Genomic DNA, 19085 nt, shown 5'->3' with positions numbered 1-19085 from the left:
GAGACCGTCTGTTATACAACTCACTCTGCCCGTTTTTTCAGTTTCCGGACATGCCCCTGGAAAGGTCTGTGCACGGCACTGGCAGCGACTAGATGGGAGGCGACTTTCTTCAAGGGTTCCCATATAGACCACTTGTCATAGATGCAAAGAAAATAATATAATCTTCAGATCATGAAACACGATAGCATCTCTAAGAAACTTATCTGACTGACAGACAGACAGACAAATTGGGGGAAAAGCAAGTGACTAACCTGACCACTATCTCTGAGAATTCTGGATCATATATTGCAGCGTTCTGTTCCAAATCATTACGAAAGCACAACTTTAACAAACACAGCTGTGCCAGCTCAACGGAAATGTGTTTCTATTCTACATTTAGCCTTAAGAGCAAAGCAGCTTCAGACTTTCTGTCAGTCAGAATGTCAGATTTACATCCTGCAAGCAGGGACTGAGGTAAGCAAAATGCCCCCTTTAGATTGCATAACATATGTCTCATCATCTGACACACGATGCAATCTCCGGGCTAATAAACCAGTGAAGGAGGTTAAACCAGTCAGGGGGAGCTCATGGCAATCAGCAATTGTGTGTTCCCAGGCTGCCTGGTAGGTTTGCCTAGGTTTAACCTACAGAATCCACCAAGGGTGTCGATGCGTTGGTTTCTGTGTGATTTTACTGCACGTGGGAATGAGAAATCTCCATGAAGACAATAAAACATGACAATCGGCCCCACATGAGAAGATTCCCATAATGCAAATGGATGTTTCCAACTTAGGGGTTAGGTTTATGGTAAACACATACAAGTGAGGTTAGTGTCAGGCATTAGTGTTGGGTTAAGAGATTCTCTCTCTCATATTACAGAATTTCAAAAGGTTCTTTGACATGTCATTTTGTTAAATATTTCATTTTGAGACATTGAAACATGTGACATTGATTTTAGGTTGGGACACATTTTTAACAACAGTTACAACAATGACATACAGTAGGCTGCTTTCATGAGTATTCAATCCATGTACTGTGGAAGCTCCCAATTGAAAAACATTCCCCCAACAATGACAAAGCTGCATGTATAATTGGTATCCATCTATGAACCATTTATAAACACCCTAATGTTGAAGGATCATTTCTCAGGCTGTGAATCTGAAGGAAAATTAAGACCAAAGAGCATTCTACTAAAGTAGAATAAAGAAATACAAATGCAAAGATTAGGAGAAGGGTACAAAATAATATCCAAGTGTTAGGATATCCCAGTAAGCCGAGTTTGAATAAATTATTTTCTCATTTGTATTTGTGATAAATTTCGAACAATTTGTAGACAGCCAAATTCATCTGTAAAAAGGAGGTTTAACGTGCTAAAAACGAAAATATCCCTAAAAAGTAACGTTTGAGGTTCAGTAACAAAGATTTGTTCAGGGGTCTGAATACTTTTGCAAGGCACTGAGTACAGGGATATTTTTTTAATCAACCAAAATTCAATGATATTTAAATTGAATGTATGTAAATGCTGAATCAGTGTTGCATCCAGTGGGTTAAGATGCCTACAGGTTCCTGTGGAGAATTAAAATCAATAGCACATGTAGGTATGGGCTATCATGGAATTATATATCAAGATCATGGGTTGGATAGGGGGGTACTGGTCATCAGGCAATAGAAAATATTAACTAAAATAACACAACTTTTTTAACTCATTGTTCCCATGTGAAATTAAAGTTTAAAGATTAAAATATGTATTCCACCTAGACAATCAATTTTGATTTCAGCCTGGTGCACTGAAACAAAAGTCACATGATCACTCTCAAACGGCTAATCTCAGTTCTTTAAAAGTGACCAGACCTTTCTTAAAAGTGACCTCATGCTCTCTCAGACAACAACCAAATCAGTCACAATTAAGGTGTGTGGCAGCTTGTTTGGGGAGGCAGATTCACTGTATGGTTTGTTTCAATTGGCTAGAATCGGTTGTCACTCTCGTTCTGTGTTCTCATGAGTGACTGTTCAGATTGTAGATGGATGATCATGTGACTGTAGGTGTCCTTTGTAATTGTCCGGGTGATTCATTGTTACAGATGTGTTCATTTGTGTCTCAACTACCCTGGTTAAGTGGGTGTTGAGTCAACGCCAAGGTCACCATTGTCCAGCACCCCTGAAGCAATTAGGGATGGGCTCCTAGCTTATGGCAATATATAAAAATACACTGTTTTCCTCGTTGTCTTTCATAGACCCCATATTGCCAGAATATGGTATGTCTAAAACACTAATAGCTACTCTCACCTTCTTGATTGAGCTCTTTTGGTGTTAATGAGAAAAGCAAAATACATTAGTCATGAGGAATGGTGAGATTATCATGCTAAGTAGCAGCCAGCTTGGTGGTCAGTTGAAAAGCTTTTGGCTTAGTTTATTATCCCTGAAAAGGAGAATGGGACGCCCTTACACCACAATAATGTGAACTCACACCACAGGTATTTCAAACTGTTTAAATATTCGAAATATTCTTTCAAAAACGGCAGGTGACCAGTTGAAGAAAACTTACTGAAATAGGGTGCTGGGGTGACTTTTACATGGCTAAATATATTAACAACAGATGGACATGAATTTTAACACAAGTTCATTCAATTTGCAAAACGCATTTCCCATGCTGAATGCTCATGACAGATCCTTGATTGCTCTAGTAAGTAATTAAGTAAAACCATATTAATTATGTTTTCCAGTATTTTATAGAACATGGTTAATCACAAATCAGCGCTAATTAGTTTTAGAAGGACGTCTGTGTTCACAGAATTGGTCAAATGTAAAAGTTGCGGGGCTATACTCCCTAGTTTCACATGACTAAAATTCCAACAAATCAAATTATGCGGCAGGTGTAGGAGCCATCATGAATAGTTGGCTACACCCAAGGGGTGAAGTAAGAAAACCCAAAAGCTTGAAAGTAATAGAAATACTTCATATTTGTGACTCATTCAAAAAATAAAAGCATATTCTCAAAGTCATATAAAAAATAAAGCATTCAAAGCACTTCTAGAAAAGTAACGACATATTTTTGAAATCATGTATTTAATATATACTTTATACTTTACGTACCTTAATTTTCCATTTTATTTTGGCAATGTAGGAACTTCAGCAACAGCGCTCAAGGAGACAGAGATGAGATTCCTACAGTCTAGGTGCGGGGTCCATTATTTAATAGAGCACTTGATAAAACGTTACTTGGATACGTTTCTTCGGGATATAACTCGACAGAACAGTACACCTATCCCTGAGTGTGATGGCGCCATAATTATTTTAGTTCCGCTTATGAATCCCCTCCTCAAAGTTGCGACTCACACCACCATCGTCACGGTCAACCGAAAATTGGCGATGGAGTGAGAAGGGTCGCGTGAACCCAAGCCGCCCTCCACACGGACTAACACGTGACAGACTCGTAGCGCTGGCTCCGAAAACCTCCCAAATGTCGGAAAACAGCGTATGTTCCTCTGCTGTCAAGTCATCATGATAAAACACTAGCTTGACCGGTAAGTGTAGATTCTTCGGGGTGTTACGTGAGAAGTGCATGAACCGTGCCAGTCCTTCCGCAGGTTGTCAGCCAGCCCTGCAGTCCGTACCGCTGACTGCAGCGTTCTCCACAGATAACGGGACACCCGGTCCACTGCAGAGGAACTATAGCGAAAGATTTGAACAATGTTACGTCAACTCCTAATTGGGTAAATACGATAGAGATTATATAATTCTAAATAAAAATATAACTTTTCTAGGTTTTGACAAAAGAACCAGCGCCACACCTAGGCCTATTATTTGCCGAGAATTTGCTAAGAGAAATGGTATTAGAACACAAACAATTGACCCTTGACACGGAGGTCAGAAGACTAATCAATTTCCCATTTACGCACTTTGCACCTCAGCGCCGGAAGCGACCTATGCATTGAACTGGCAGTACAGGAAACACGGGGTCCTGCTTGGACAATGAGTTGTGCGTAAACTCAGAATATTCATCAAGTAAATCACATGAAATTAAACGAGTGAGAGAGGGGTGTGAGAGAAATTCTGGGTGAGGGAGATGAGGGGAGGTGGACAGTGAGCCTAGACCAGTTAAATACTTCACACACAGTCATCATGTTCATAATTTTATGAAGGGATTACTTTTATTAGAGCTGGCCAAGTCCACTATCACTGACTTAACTCTTGTGCAAAAAAATTTAATCTTTATTTTTCGCATTGATGTGCCGTAGATAAAATGGAGGAGGCCTGCGATATATGATATACATAATACACACCTGAGATATTTGAGGAAGCACTGTGCTGTATATTTTAAGTCCCTTCCAAAGTGCACTGCTTTTGACGAGGGCCCATAGCGGTCAAAACCTTTCACGCAGTACAAAGGGCACCGTTTAAGGAATAGCATATCATTTGGGATGCGGGGCCATATGAATTACCAACTTTGACCTCTGACATAGCCGCACAGGGTTCATTGAGTTGGAGGTGACTGGAGGAGTCCTCCTTGCTGTAGCAAGAAATGTGAGTGGTGGCCTCGAACTCGATGTTCAGCGCGTTTCGGGTCGTGTTCACTTGCTCATCCTGCTAGAGGCACACTTCACGCTCACGAAGAGACGTTGCTACGGCACCAGGAGCGTGACACATGCACAGCATGTGTATACATAACCAAATGAGCCGTCTGCACCGACGTGGCCTACCTTTAACCAACATACACTTACAGGTTTGACATTAGGGTTCAGAAGTCAAAGATGCCCCTTTGGGCAACTGAGGAATATTTTTGGTTAGCAGGAGGATTATTTGGCCAAAAAAATGGGAGGAACCTATTTTAACCTAGAAACACGAGGAACCAGAAAAAAACGGATTGCTAGAATAATTAGCATTTTGGTAGAGAAAAGGAAATTATTGTGTGCCAATCAGGCGACCTCCGAAAAGGCTCAACTCGCATGACTGCTCAGGTCACCTGGTCCGGACATGAGACAACCTTTAAAGGAAATACTGTAGGTGCCCTTTGAAGTGCAGAGGCTGAGAACACTACTTCTAAATCAGAAACACCTAAAACCTTTCAGGGGCCCTAAGTGAGATTTGGTCAGGGCATCCTCGCCCCCATCCCCACCATCACCTCGCATTAAAAGTTAATTTCAGCACATTTTGTCTTGACTTATGCCATGTTACTATGGTATCAGAGTGGGGGTGACCAACAGAAACAAGGGGCGCACTGACAATCATGGCCTGGTAGGCCAGTGTTTGGTCAGGATTACCAATATTGCTACATTTATAAAGCCGTATAGACTAATGTACATAGCTAATATTTGGCCAAAGGAGTGACTAACAGCATAGAGATTCTATTCTTAGTCTTAATATGAGACCCCAACCAATGGGGTTGGGGGCCCCCTAGTGGTCAGGACCCTTCAATGACTGCTTATGTTCCTGGTGTCTGGAGCTTGGTCTTTTGGAAGTAACTATTCGCACGGACTTGGACGCCAGATCCTTTGAATTTAGTCGGGATTGCATCATGCTGACCAGATCATCAGGAGGGATCATCAAATTAGTTATACTTTGGTTATACCTTTATAAAACCTTGGCTTTTTACCTGTTCAGACAACACTCATTTCAGCTGACAGTGTGCAAGCCCTCGGTTTGTTTTCTAACTCAAAGACGTATTACATGAAAATGAAGTGCTTCATAGGTTAAATAACTGAGTAAATGACAGTTCTACTTAATTCTGTTAAGGTTTAAGTCTACTTAGAAGGCAATGTAAAATGCCAATACACAGTGAATTCTACGGTTTATTTTAACATTTTAGTAATTCAGCAGATGCTGTCATCCAAAGCAACTTACAGGTGCAAATATGGTCAAGTGCCTTGCTCAATGGCACAATTAGATATTTTTGCATCACTGTTGGCTCAGAGATTCAAACCAACAACATCTTGATAAGTAGACTAATGCACTAACCCCTCGGCTACCTGCTGCCCTTAACTCAGAGTAAACGCCTTCGATCTCTGGCAAAGCACTTCTATTTTTCATTGAGGAAGGGCCTTCCAGTGACATTACACACAAACGCACACATTGAAATAATTTGGCGGAAACACTAACTACACTTATTCATTTTCATACTTGTCTCCCCATTCAGGATGCCCCGAAAACCCCAAGAAAACGTCAGACATACTGTACTAAGACAGTGGTTCAACACTCTAAGACCCGTTATATTGAGCTTTGGGAGTCGCCTCATGACTTTTCCGGCAGACACACACAACATACTACTAATGAAACATTTGTTACTTTGACTTTAATATGAATATGTATATTCAATATGTCAACACTGACTTTGAAATTATTGCAGTTATCCTACAAGGTCATATCCAAGCCTTGAATAACAAATATTTTCCCAAACACAATCAGACCCTTTTAACACATTTAAATACACTTCTGGGCCAAACAGTAGAAGAGGGGAAAAAAAAAAAATACACATGAAAATTTAAAATGTAACATCTGAATGCAAACTCACAGATCCAGACCATGCTTTGAGTGTGATTATTTAACATTGGTTAACAGTTTTACAAACAGATAAATGGACTCCATCTTCATTAGCTAGCTGACTTTATGACACCATCTTGTGCACAGCTACTGTGATGGTTCCATGGGTTCTCACTAGAACATTCCTGCCAGGAAAAAACAAAGAAATAGAAAATATTGTCACTATTGTAAAATGTCAGTGGCAAAAAATATTACATTTCAAATCAAAGCACGGAAATACAATACATATCGACTTCCCTAAGCAACACTACGTGTTGATGAAGACAATTTGTTTCCATGTAAAGAAACATCACTACTCAACCATCATAGGATTACTACAAATTATATTGAGATGAGTCAGGGAACTTATCATTCAATTGGATCTCACAGTGTCATTTGTAGTGTCTGCAATATAAAGAGTATTGTCATTTAAAAATTTGTCAAAACACGATGTCAACTTTCCCAACCTGTCCCAGCTCACTACAAATCCTGATTGCAATATTCCTATCATTAGGGAATCAGGAGGGAATGGGCAGGAAGTCCAGAACCATGATTTTAGGGGGAGTTACCCCAAAAAAAATTCAACCCTTCATAATATCCTTTCCTATTTACAAATCTCAAAATAGATAGACATTTTATGGAAATGGACAAATCAGATGTCTGCTGATTGTACAACTCCCATTAATAAGAAAGCATTGAAAATGACATAAATGAACAGACCAGTTAAGCAACAGTTAGATACAGATTGGCTAAGTTGTTTCGACTGTTCAAAGATTCAGCAGTGTTTCAACTCAGATAAAGAGGTGCACATCCGACAACATCCTATAACCACAGGAGGGCGGCACAATAGCGACTAATAAAGACTGAACGCCCATTGCAGGACAGTAAACTGAATTTCCCATAATGCTCATGCATGTTATCATGAAAGCACCACACTGGGCAGATGTATGCCCTTAAGATATATACATATACGACCATAACTGGTCTGGCCACTCGGGGGCGATCTGGAGGGTAAGTGGTAACATTTCAGCACATGACAAGGCATGTAACATATTGCTTACACATGCCAACCTATCAGAACTCCAACAAGGGCTGAGGGTTCAGTTCAGGATGGGGCAAAAATCTTCTAGGACCTTCGCAAGTTTTTAATCCTACTTTCGTAGGCAAATGAATATAGGAAAATGCAGTTCCTGCACACATCCTAGGGGCAGCCCTGAGTGGGATGCTGTACTTCAGGTGGGCGACAAAATGGGTGTCCTGGCTCTCAGCACACACTAAAGATCCAGGGCACTTACTAAGGCAGGTGTCAAGAATATATTTCCAATCTGGCCCTAATATAGCTGGGTACACCATCAGCTAAATATGGTAAATGTAAAAATAAACAATAGCTTAGCCTTTCCTTCTGACAGGACGGGAACAGTGTAGCTACATGATAACTATCAGAAAGTGTAAGTGTAAATGGGGCCCAGAGAGTCTATTGATGGTCTTATAGACTGAAACAGTACACAGTACATCTCTGATATTGACTGGATGTGGTTCCTCACCCGGAGTCTGACTCTAGGCACACTGTGGGGATGTCTGTTGGGTCTCTAGTGAGGGAGGTCGCCTGCCTGGCCAGTACAGACACTACTCCACCATGCTCATCAGACAGGGAGCCTCGACCTGAAATAAACACAAACAGATTGAGTAGACTCAAACTCACATGAACTATATATAAATACTGCAAACTGTCACTAGGCCCTACCGAAGTTAAGAGTAATTTGGTTCTAGATTTACTTGACCTATTGCATTTTCTAAAACAGTAATTACTGCTATCGCCATTTCAGTGTTAGGTCGTTGGTTTCAAACGTTCAAGTAATTCGTTGCCAGTCTACGTTTACATTACTAGTCAGATAGATTGACAGAGCATCATAACTTTGTCTAACTTCACTCACAGCCTAAAATATGTCCTTGCTGGTCCGTGCAGAGAACTCCGACAATGGCTGGATTCTTCATGCTATCAAAACAACATTGACACAGATTTCAGGGAGACTTTCACATAATCAAACTATTCGAAACAAATATTAATAAAAAAAATTACTTACGTGTCATCAAGATGTTGTTCAAGGGTAGATTCCATGATTATAATAGCCTAACTCCAGCTAGCTGAAAATAATAAATGTTTTTTTATCACGAAATGTTTTGGCGATTGTCTTCTTCCTGACTTTTTTCGAGTCAGTCAGCTGATGTTCACGTGATCCTGATTCCTACGGACACCCGCGAAGACTAAATTACATTTACGCGTTTAGTTCCAAGGCCATGCTGGAACAGTCCGTCAAAGTCTTCATCAGCAAACAAGGCAGTTAAGAAATTCCTTCGCGATAGACATTAGGCGTTTCTCAATGTCAAGGAAGGATCCTTGACATTGAGAAACAGCTATTATTAACCTAAACACCTGTACTAAAAGCCTTTTGCTAAATATGGCAGCTGATGAGTGTACCTCCCTGACTTTGGGGAGAACTAGGCAGTTCTTGCTGCATTAAAATATCAATCCTGCGAATATTCAAATTCTCTTGTCAATAGGTATTGAACTATATTAGAGGACTACGAAATTGTAATCCATCTTCCCCTGATTAAGAAAATATTATTTGTACGGTAATGGCACAGTTTAATAGGAGCTAATTAATTAAATGTTTGGTCCAAATTTAACATTTTGAAAAAATAAAATGTGTGTATTCAAGTCCATCCTCGTTACTGCGAATACAACCTTCCCTTAATACTGGAATGTCCATTGTAAAACCAACGTTATTTCACTAAGTTGGTATTAGTTTAGGTCAGTCTCACAAATGGTATTAGTTTAGGTCCGTCTCACAAATAGGAACGAAAGGAAAGGCTCTCTTTAAAATGTATGTATATTTGTAATATATACATTTTATTGCTGCATTTAATGGCTTCAAATATTATATTTTCATATGTTGTTTTCACCATTACACCATTGATAATAACAATCAGTTACAGATCGATAACCAACTGTGCCCCATTGATACATTAACAAATCTGGCCAAAATCATAGAGGAATTCACTCACTGCAAATGATTCTAAACTCACATTGTACTCTCCATTTAGAAATAGAATATTTTATGTCTAGGCTGCCACTGCATATATTTTGCTACAGTAAGCAGAATGAGATTTGCTCTAGGCCGTCCTGTCAACCACCTTGATGTACTGGCGGTACATCACGGTTTTAATTTACAACACGTTGTCTCCTCTTAGCAACTCAATCTAAACAAATCAATATTTGAATGCGACATAGCCTATCTTCGGTGTGCCCAAGATATCACATTACAAACGTATATATATATACAGTGGATAAAAAAAGTCTACACACCCCTGTTAAAATCCCAGGTTCTTATGATGTAAAAGAATGAAACAAAGATAAATAATGTCAGAACTTTTTCCACTTCTACACTCACCTAAAGGATTATTAGGAACACCATACTAATACTGTGTTTGACCCCCTTTCGCCTTCAGAACTGCCTTAATTCTACGTGGCATTGATTCAACAAGGTGCTGAAAGCATTCTTTAGAAATGTTGACCCATATTGATAGGATAGCATCTTGCAGTTGATGGAGATTTGTGGGAAGCACATCCAGGGCACGAAGCTCCCGTTCCACCACATCCCAAACATGCTCTATTGGGTTGAGATCTGGTGACTGTGGGGGCCATTTCAGTACAGTGAACTCATTTTTATGTTCAAGAAACCAATTTGTAATGATTCGAGCTTTGTGACATGGTGCATTATCCTACTGGAAGTAGCCATCAGAGGATGGGTACATGATGGTCATAAAGGGATGGACATGGTCAGAAACAATGCTCAGGTAGGCCGTGGCATTTAAACGATGCCCAATTGGCACTAAGGGGCCTAAAGTGTGCCAAGAAAACAACCCCCACACCTTTACACCACCACCACCAGCCTGTGGTAACAAGGCATGATGGATCCATGTTCTCATTCTGTTTACGCCAAATTCTGACTCTACCATCTGAATGTCTCAACAGAAATCCAGACTCATCAGACCAGGCAACATTCTTCCAGTCTTCAACTGTCCAATTTTGGTGAGCTCGTGCAAATTGTAGCCTCTTTGTAACCCCGTGTTGTGTCTTCATAAATGCTTTGCTGCATACCTTGGTTGTAACGAGTGGTTATTTCAGTCAAATTTGCTCTTCTATCAGCTTGAATCAGTCGGCCCATTCTCCTTTGACCTCTAGCATCAACAGGGCATTTTCACCCACAGGACTGCCACATACTGGATGTTTTTCCCTTTTCACACCATACTTTGTAAACCCTAGAAATGGTTGTGCTTGAAAATCCCGGTAACTGATCAGATTGTGAAATACTCAGACCGGCCGTCTGGCACCAACAACCATGCCACGCTCAAAATTGCTTAAATCACCTTTCTTTCCCATTCTGACATTCAGTTTGGAGTTCAGGAGATTGTCTTGACCAGGACCACACCCCTAAATGGATTGAAGCAACTGCCATGTGATTGGTTGATTAAATAATTTCATTAATGAGAAATTGAACAGGTGTTCCTAATAATCCTTTAGGTGAGTGTAATGTGAGCTATAATGTGAACAATTCAATTGAAAAAAAAACTGAAATCTTCGAGGGGGAAAAATAAAAAATAAAAAGCTTACAATGACCTTGTTGCATAAGTGTGCAACCCTCTTATAACTGGTGGATGTGGCTGTGTTCAGAAGTAACCAATCACATTCAAATTCTATTGTCATTTACAGTGACTGTGATTAATCACAAATAAAGTTCCCCTGTTCTAGTAGGATTGGACGTCCCTCCAAAATGTATGAAAAGACGAGAAGAAAACTGGTCAGGGAGGGTTCCAAGAAACCTAGGGCAACATTAAAGGAACTGCAGGAATGTCTGGCAAGTACGGGCTGTGTGCTACATATGACAACAATGTCCCGTATCATTCATTTGAATGGGCTATGGGGTAGGGTAGCAAGACAGAAGTCTTTACTTACAAAGAAAAACATCCAAGCCCGGCTGAAAACAAACATCAAGTCTCCCAAAAGCATGTGGGAAAATGTGTTATGGTCTGATGAAACCAAGGTTGACCTTTTTGGCCATAATTCCAAAAGGTATGTTTGGCGCAAAAACAACACTGCACATCACCCAAAGAAAACCTGAAGAGGGTGATCTGAAGAGGGCTGTGCACAGGAGATATCCTCGTAATCTGACAGATTTGGACCGCTTTTGCAAACAAGAGTGGGCAAATATTTCCACGTCAAGATGTGCCAAGCTAATAGACTCCTACCCAAAAAGACTGAGTGCTGTAATAAAATGAAAAGGTGCTTCAACAAAGTATTAGTTTAAGGGTGTACACACAGTTTTTTTTTTTTAATTTTTCCCTCTCAAAGATTTCAGTTTGTTTTTAAATTGAATTATTCACGTTATAGGTAACATTAAAGGTGGAAAAAGTTCAGAAATTACATATCTTTGTCTCATTCTTTTACATCACAAGAACCTGGCATTTTAACAGGAGTGTGTAGACTCTTTATATCCACTGTATATAGGGCCTGTATGTATTACAGAGATGTCTTATTAAGCTCATCTCCACAGACACTGATGGTCTGGCCATTCCAAGGTTCTTTACAGGGCTTTTAGGTACATCTATGACAGGATAAGGGATAATATCTGAGCAACCAATACTTGTCCTTATCACAGAGCTTTAAAAAAGATCTACTCTATTCAACTGTGCAGAACTGTCTGGGTAAAATCTGACAAAAGGACTACTGAATCTTATCTGCGGTCTGGACAAAGCCGGCCAGCCGAGTTGTCTTCGGGGTGACCGGAGGTGCTGCTGGCACGCACGATCCCTCCGTGCTTGCTCACGAACTCACACTGAGCATTTTGAAGCTTCGCGTAGATAACAAAATCTTCATGAGAACATCGATGTAGGAAACTATATAGGAACATCAAAATCGATGAATGCGTTTATGAGTGGCCTATGCGTGTTATTAGCCTACGTCAGTGCAAGGTTTCTAAAGGTCATTAAATTGGGTCAGTAGTACTATGAAATGTCTCGTTTTATTGAGGGGAATCTGCAGTGAACTGTATACATCAGGGGTGCTTGGTTCCCAGTTCACACCTAAACAACCAGGTGAGGGTAGAAACTAACCACATAGTAACCTAAATAGTCAATCAAATATGAAGTGAGAGCAAAAACCTGCAGACACTCGGCCCTCCGTGGAACAGTATGGACACCCCTGGTATACATCATCGTTTTGATGTAGAGCTTTAATAAGCCAGGAGAATGTAATTTCTTCCGCGAGATTACGTTGAAGCGCTGCACCATATTGAAGCCTTAGGTTGAGAGTAATACTGTACAGTCCTCACAGATTTGTGGTTTATTTATTCATATCCATTTGTCAGATGTGGTTTCTTTTTCCATTTTGAACATATCCACTGTCACACAGTCACTTTTTAGGGAAACAAAATAACTGTGCCAACATTTTTTACAGAGCCTTATGATTGGCAGCTGGAACAAATGGTGATGGAAAGAAGTGCTACAAAAGACAGGCACTGTTGCCTCCAGCAGGTAGGTCAGTATGTCACACGCTGTCCAATCAGATATAACTTATGTCGGAAAGACAGGGGTCTCAGAGGATTTCACTGTGGTTCGCTCAGCACATGAGCTTATCCTAACTCATAAAAAGTGTCAAAACATTGGGGAATATTGTCCTTTCAAGATATTTTATCTCTTTGCTGGGGAACATATTGACCTCCTTCTCAAGCTGGTTTGTTTAATATGATTACCACTATGTCTTTCGGAACACTTAGCAATATTACCCGAATATCATTTCCTTGCCTTGTTGCTCCTAGCGGCAGCCTAGCAACTCCTAGCGGCAGCCTGGGCCCTTGTGAGCTCAGTCGAGGTACTGTAGGGAATGCATTTGCTGCGGCTGACAAGGACTGCAGAATGGCATGGGATGTGCTTGAGGGGACACATATCTCAACATTGACTGTCCTGAATCTATTGGAATTTGCAGCAAGGAAGCCTTAAACACAAGTTGGATATCAAGAGAATGGGGAAGAGGTCATGAATTTAAAGGCTCAGACCTTAACTCCAATGGCATCTTGGGTAGCCTATCTGTTAGGGCATTTCACCAGTAACCAAAATGTTGCTAAATCAAATCTTTGAGTTGGCACGGTGATGGATCTGTTGTTTTGTGCCCCAGCAAGGCAGTGAACCTTCGTTGCTGACATGTCATTTCTATAAATGCGAATATATTTTCAGTCAACTCGCCTCGTAAACTTGAATGGGAATTAGGAAATGGCCGAAATCTGTGGTTCAATTCTGTTCTGTTATTGCTTAATTGACAGTGTCCATTTCCCCCAGCCTGGTCAGCTAGAGTGATGTATGACAGGTCTCACCACAGTGGATGACATCTCTCTCTCTCTCTGTCATTCTCTTCCTCTCTTTTTATCTTCCTCGTTCTCTCACTCTCTCTCGCTCTCTCAGTCCGCCTGATACTTCTCCACTGCTGACACAGCAGAAACTGGAAATGCAATTATGTTGCCATGGGGCCTTCAGAGAAATCCATCACCTGCCGCACGGTATTCTGGGTAATGTGTTGCTGACTAACCCACAGGGTGCACTTCCTCTTTGCTTCCCTTCCCTCCTCCACCTCCCTCACAGCCCTCATCCCTATTGGCACCCCCTAAATCAGAAACAAGCATATCCCACCGACACACCCCTGTCCATCTCACACACACACACACATGCACACACACACACACACACACACACACACTGTCAACCCCTCAGACCACACGTACACACAGACACACTAGACTATTAGGGGGAGATGGAATGAATATGTGGAGGAAATAAATGGGCTTTGTATGCGGCTGGTTTCACTTAGGGTGTATCAATCAACGCTCTACCATCTGTCTAAGCGGGGGAGTTGGTCCCTTGATTGACCTTTAGTTCACAGTGTGTCATAATGCCATATGGCATTTTGCTTTGAATGCTGCTGTGCTTCCATATTCCATTGAACTCACCGATTTGGCCTCGCATTTTCACATCTTTATTGAGACGTACGATCTTCAAAACCCGCATTGTGTCTTGTGGATTGATGTGGATATGTTGTGTTTGCCATCTCCTGCCCTGACAATTATCGTCAATTATTATGTTAATTCAGCATAGTAGATTTATGGACAGCAGACAGACACCGACAGCTCAGTGGTTAGAACATGCGATCAGTGATTGAAAGGTTGCTGGGGCAAAACTCAAAGCCAGTAAGGGGAAAGGTCAGTCATCCTTCACTTGAACAAAGCAGTTAACCCCAATTACTCCTTGTAATTTTCTTAGGATAAAAGCATCTAAAATATACATATATAGTATGAGTAAAGGAATCCGTGTTTTGACAAAGAAATCTGTTCTTTCAACATGACATTGCATTGTCTCATATAAATGAGCCAGAGACTGCATGTTAAATCGGCCATTTATCAGACACTCCTAATTACGTCGGCCACTTATCAAGTCTGAAGAAGTGTAATAGATAGGGAATATAATAGACCTAGAAGTGTAATAGATAGGGAATAGAATAGACCTAGAAGTGTAATAGATAGGGAATACAATAGACCTGGAAGTGTAATAGATAGGGAATAGAATAGACCTAGAAGTGTAATAGATAGGGAATAGAATAGACCTAGAAGTGTAATAGATAGGGAATAGAATAGACCTAGAAGTGTAATAGATAGGGAATAGAATAGACCTAGAAATGTAATAGATAGGGAATAGAATAGACCTAGAAGTGTAATAGATAGGGAATAGAATAGACCTAGAAATGTAATAGATAGGGAATAGAATAGACCTAGAAGTGTAATAGATAGGGAATAGAATAGACCTAGAAGTGTAATAGATAGGGAATAGATAGACCTAGAATGAGATTAGGTTTCTATGGTTACTAGTTTGGGGTTTTCTAGTGTGGCCGGTCTTGCCTCTGTGCAGACAAACAGGAAGACCAGGATAATAAATAACTATGTTTATCTGTTCTAAATGTGTCTCGGATGTCAATCAATACCTTATATTAAAGCTGCAGTCTGTGATTTTTGGCCACTGGTTGTAAAACTGGTCCTTGCGAGACAAAAACGGTCTCTGTAAATTGCCGATTTATGTCATAAAAACCACTCACTTTGAAATATGTTATTTCATGGCTAACTGAGGTATGAAAGTGATTCACCTTAAAGATAACGCAAGAATAAACAAGATATTACACAACATGTTTTAAAAAATGGCTGCGTCTTTAATCAAGCCAGATCTGGGCATTTACTCAGAAGATAGAGATAAACACACCAGGGAAAGATCAATAGGAACCACCAGGATTTGGCCCCAATCCAATTAATTTCTAAGCTTTTCAATTTAAATTGTAGTTTGATTGGCTTTTTGAATTGACTGGTAATTAAATGGAACTAATCCTAATCGCGATAGGTCTTCCATCATCCCCTCCACACTCCCTCAGCCCTCTGAAGGAGGTGACAGACTACCCGAGGAGACAAGGGAGGGGGGCATGAGGAGGTGAACACTGAAAGTAAGGGGGCGGTGGGGTGGGGGGTGGGAGGGAGGGAGGGTGGGAGGGGTGAAGATTAAGACCGATGTCATCTGAGAAGTCCCATGAACATAAAACTAAGGATTCACAGGAAGCGCGAGGAGAAACGAGAGAAGCTACTCTTCTGAACGGTGCTACAGCGTCGCTGTTTTGAGGAGAGAGTGGCAACGAATCCTGTGCTCCTGTTGCTGCCCTCAGCCATGGAGATTAGGGTCCTACTTCTCTTTGTCTTCCTGGTTTCTTTGAACTGGTCCAGAGGGGCTGTCATCACTGGGGTGAGTGACATTGCTGTCTATGGAAAGAGAATTGGAGCTGTCCTATGGAATTAAAATGAAGAGAAATGCATGTATGATTGATTTTGTTTTTGCCTGTTCCTAATCTGCAACACTTCAACACTCATTGATGTTCATACATTTCCATACTTGTTGAACTCGTTAGATGCAATTAAAAGCCTGGCACTGCACGAGACAGCATGTCCATAGTTCTTCTGAAGAAAAAACCTAGTTATCGTTGACTGTAGACACGGATCTCATAGAGGGAGACAGACATTCTGGTGGGATTCATAACCTTGTTTCCAGGGTTACGAGTGGTCCCAACATACTAATTCATACTAAAACAGAACACCTGAAGCCGAACACAGTTTAGAACATTCCTTGTAAATAAACATGTCTTTCACAAGTGAGACAAGGCATTTTGCTGTGGCCTTTCAAAGTTGGGTGACGCTCAAAAAAATATGTAATGGGCATTTTGCTCCCGCTCTCCCTATCTCTCTCTCTCTCTCACTCAATCTCTATCTCTCTCACCCTCTATCTCTCTCTCTCACTCCCTCTCTCTCTCACTCTCTATCTTTCTGTCTATATATATATATACATCCATCGCCCCCACTCTCTTCATCCCGACCCCTCTCCCAGGCGTGTGACAGAGATATACAGTGTGGGTTTGGTCTGTGCTGTGCAGTCAGCCTGTGGCTCAGGGGACTGAGAATGTGCGTACCTCGAGGGGGAGAGGGAGACGAGTGCCACCCATTCAGCCACAAGGTAAGGAAACGCGTGCACCCATTCACACACATGGGTTGGGGGGGGGGGGGTATATTTCCGGAATTATTTGGGAGTTGGAAGATTTTGGGTTTGGGGAATATATTAAACATCACATTAGGTGCATCTGAAATAAGCAATATTAGGTTCACTACTATTATGGAAATTAGGTTCATTAGTATTAGTAGTGGTACTACAGGAGTACTAGAAGTAGTAGTGGTTAAAATATGTCATGTGTTTTGGTCAATGTTCTGTTGTTGGATGCGATTCTAAAAGGAATATTCTAGGTCCCTCAATTTAACTAAATCATGCCAGTGGTGTAATTAATAAAGGCTTACTAAACAACAATACAAGGAAGTGGGGGATGATAGCTGAGAAAAAGAGGGGATCCTGAGTGGGAACCCCACACGTAGATATCATATTGCAGCCAATGGCAAGTGACGACGCAACAGATAGTAAACTCTGGGTTAACTCCTGAAACACCTGAATAGGTGATGCCTGGACCATGTGCTTGAACCACGCTGGCCCCTCTGTCATATACCTAGTAGCCCCTTAGTAGCCTAAAGATCAGTCAAATAACATCTACAATGTATTATGTTATAGCCTAGTGTGCTTGATAACAGCCAGTCAAAAGTATTTATTTGAACGTCAATCACAGCTGTCCCGTTGGCTGTGCAGGTTTATCCGTTAAATACTCGGGGCATTCAAACTGCCTTGGAACACCTGCAATTGGATAAATGTTTTGTCATTTACAAACAAAGAAAGGGTAGCAACGTACTATGGCTTTCGTCATTATGCTTGTAGCTTAAACTGATGCATCTGCTTGTATCTTGGCCAAATTATTTCCTGCCCTGAAAGAATCTGAAGTATTTTTGTTGAACCATTGTGCCTTTTCAAGCTAATTCACTCATGTAATGTAATCCTTGCAATAGAGCGTGCGCACACACACACTCACTGAAATAACAATGATATCTAGGTCTTGGCTGCTTGACAGCGGTTGGCAAGCTGATAACTGCAGATGTTATTGACTTGAATCGAAGGTGTGGCCGAGAATCCTAAGGGCCGTTGAACATTGGCCAGCATAGCCTGGGGTGGAGGCAGGGGCTCATTGGAATGGATTTCCTTGACCCATTATGCTCTAGGGTCTCCCACAGGCCACACCGGCAGCTACAAGCAAACCGAGGGTGTAATTGAATTGGAACTAATGTTTTCTAATCAAGGTGCCGTATCCAGGAAAAAGGCAACACCACACCTGTCCATGTCTTCCTCACTTGGTTTGCACCGGCTACACGGGCAGTAAGTACAGATGTACCGACGACTTCAAGAACATTGACTTTTAACAGCAGACAGACAGTGGAGGAGCGAGGAGACCTTCGCAAAGGAGTAAGGAAATGAAGACGGCACCACAATACATTGCTCTTGCTCTAACTTTTAGTCTTTGTCCTATGCACCATTAGTTACCATCAGTTACCATTTATGTTGCCCTCTGGCGACAAGACCGACATACGTACATTTTAATTTGTATTGTTGTAACAATTGCAGGCTAAAGTCTCAGTGCACAGGGCCATGGTAAAGGCTCCATGATCATCATAATTTGTTACTGTTTTATTTGTGTCAATGTAATGTTTTTTATTCATCAAAATTGTAGATATTTGCAAATAAACTCACTCCGTCACTCTTTGTTTTCTTGTTCATTGTGTTAGTAATTGTAATTCTAATTGTGTTAGTAATTGTAATTCTAATTGTGTATGTTATATCCCTCCATGACTGTTGAATTACTAATTATCCCAAGCACACACGATCTGCATAAAACCTACTGGATTTCCTACCTGATTGCATTTAAAATGTGTAGTAAACCATTAGTTATTTTTTGCCTACACATTTTCACCATTCCTATACAATGCCGATGCTGTATGTCTACTGTTTATAACACTACTGAATTACTA

The 19085-nt window shown here is 40.9% G+C and overlaps 3 protein-coding genes across 3 annotated transcripts in view; 1 reads left to right on the top strand and 2 right to left on the bottom strand.

Moving 5' to 3' along the window:
- slc16a4 (solute carrier family 16 member 4) overlaps positions 1-3963 on the bottom strand; it is a 32248-nt gene extending 28285 nt beyond the window's left edge. Inside the window, exons 1-2 of the mRNA XM_010902411.3 lie at positions 3879-3963; positions 3073-3648 (exon numbers count right to left, since the gene is read on the bottom strand). The gene's annotated coding sequence lies outside the window, so the exon portion shown is untranslated. The remainder of the gene's footprint in view (positions 1-3072; positions 3649-3878) is intronic.
- A 2285-nt stretch (positions 3964-6248) lies between these two features.
- lamtor5 (late endosomal/lysosomal adaptor, MAPK and MTOR activator 5) lies at positions 6249-8749 on the bottom strand. The gene is made up of 4 exons (XM_010902410.4): positions 8580-8749; positions 8430-8491; positions 8040-8157; positions 6249-6641 (listed from the first exon to the last, which is right to left on the bottom strand). Exons 1-4 carry the CDS (start codon positions 8612-8614, stop codon positions 6581-6583), a joined length of 276 nt encoding a protein of 91 aa, XP_010900712.1. The 5' UTR covers positions 8615-8749; the 3' UTR covers positions 6249-6580.
- A 7456-nt stretch (positions 8750-16205) lies between these two features.
- Positions 16206-18808, top strand: prok1 (prokineticin 1). Its single transcript, XM_010902409.3, has 3 exons — positions 16206-16380; positions 17017-17142; positions 18360-18808. The coding sequence occupies exons 1-3, from the start codon at positions 16306-16308 to the stop codon at positions 18477-18479; spliced, it is 321 nt and encodes a 106-aa protein (XP_010900711.1). The 5' UTR covers positions 16206-16305; the 3' UTR covers positions 18480-18808.
- Positions 18809-19085: the final 277 nt, after the last annotated feature.

The sequence above is a fragment of the Esox lucius genome, chromosome 12 (genome assembly GCF_011004845.1).
Source record: "Esox lucius isolate fEsoLuc1 chromosome 12, fEsoLuc1.pri, whole genome shotgun sequence".
Taxonomy (NCBI): Eukaryota; Metazoa; Chordata; class Actinopteri; order Esociformes; family Esocidae; genus Esox; species Esox lucius.
This window is presented reverse-complemented; position numbering and strand designations above follow the sequence as displayed.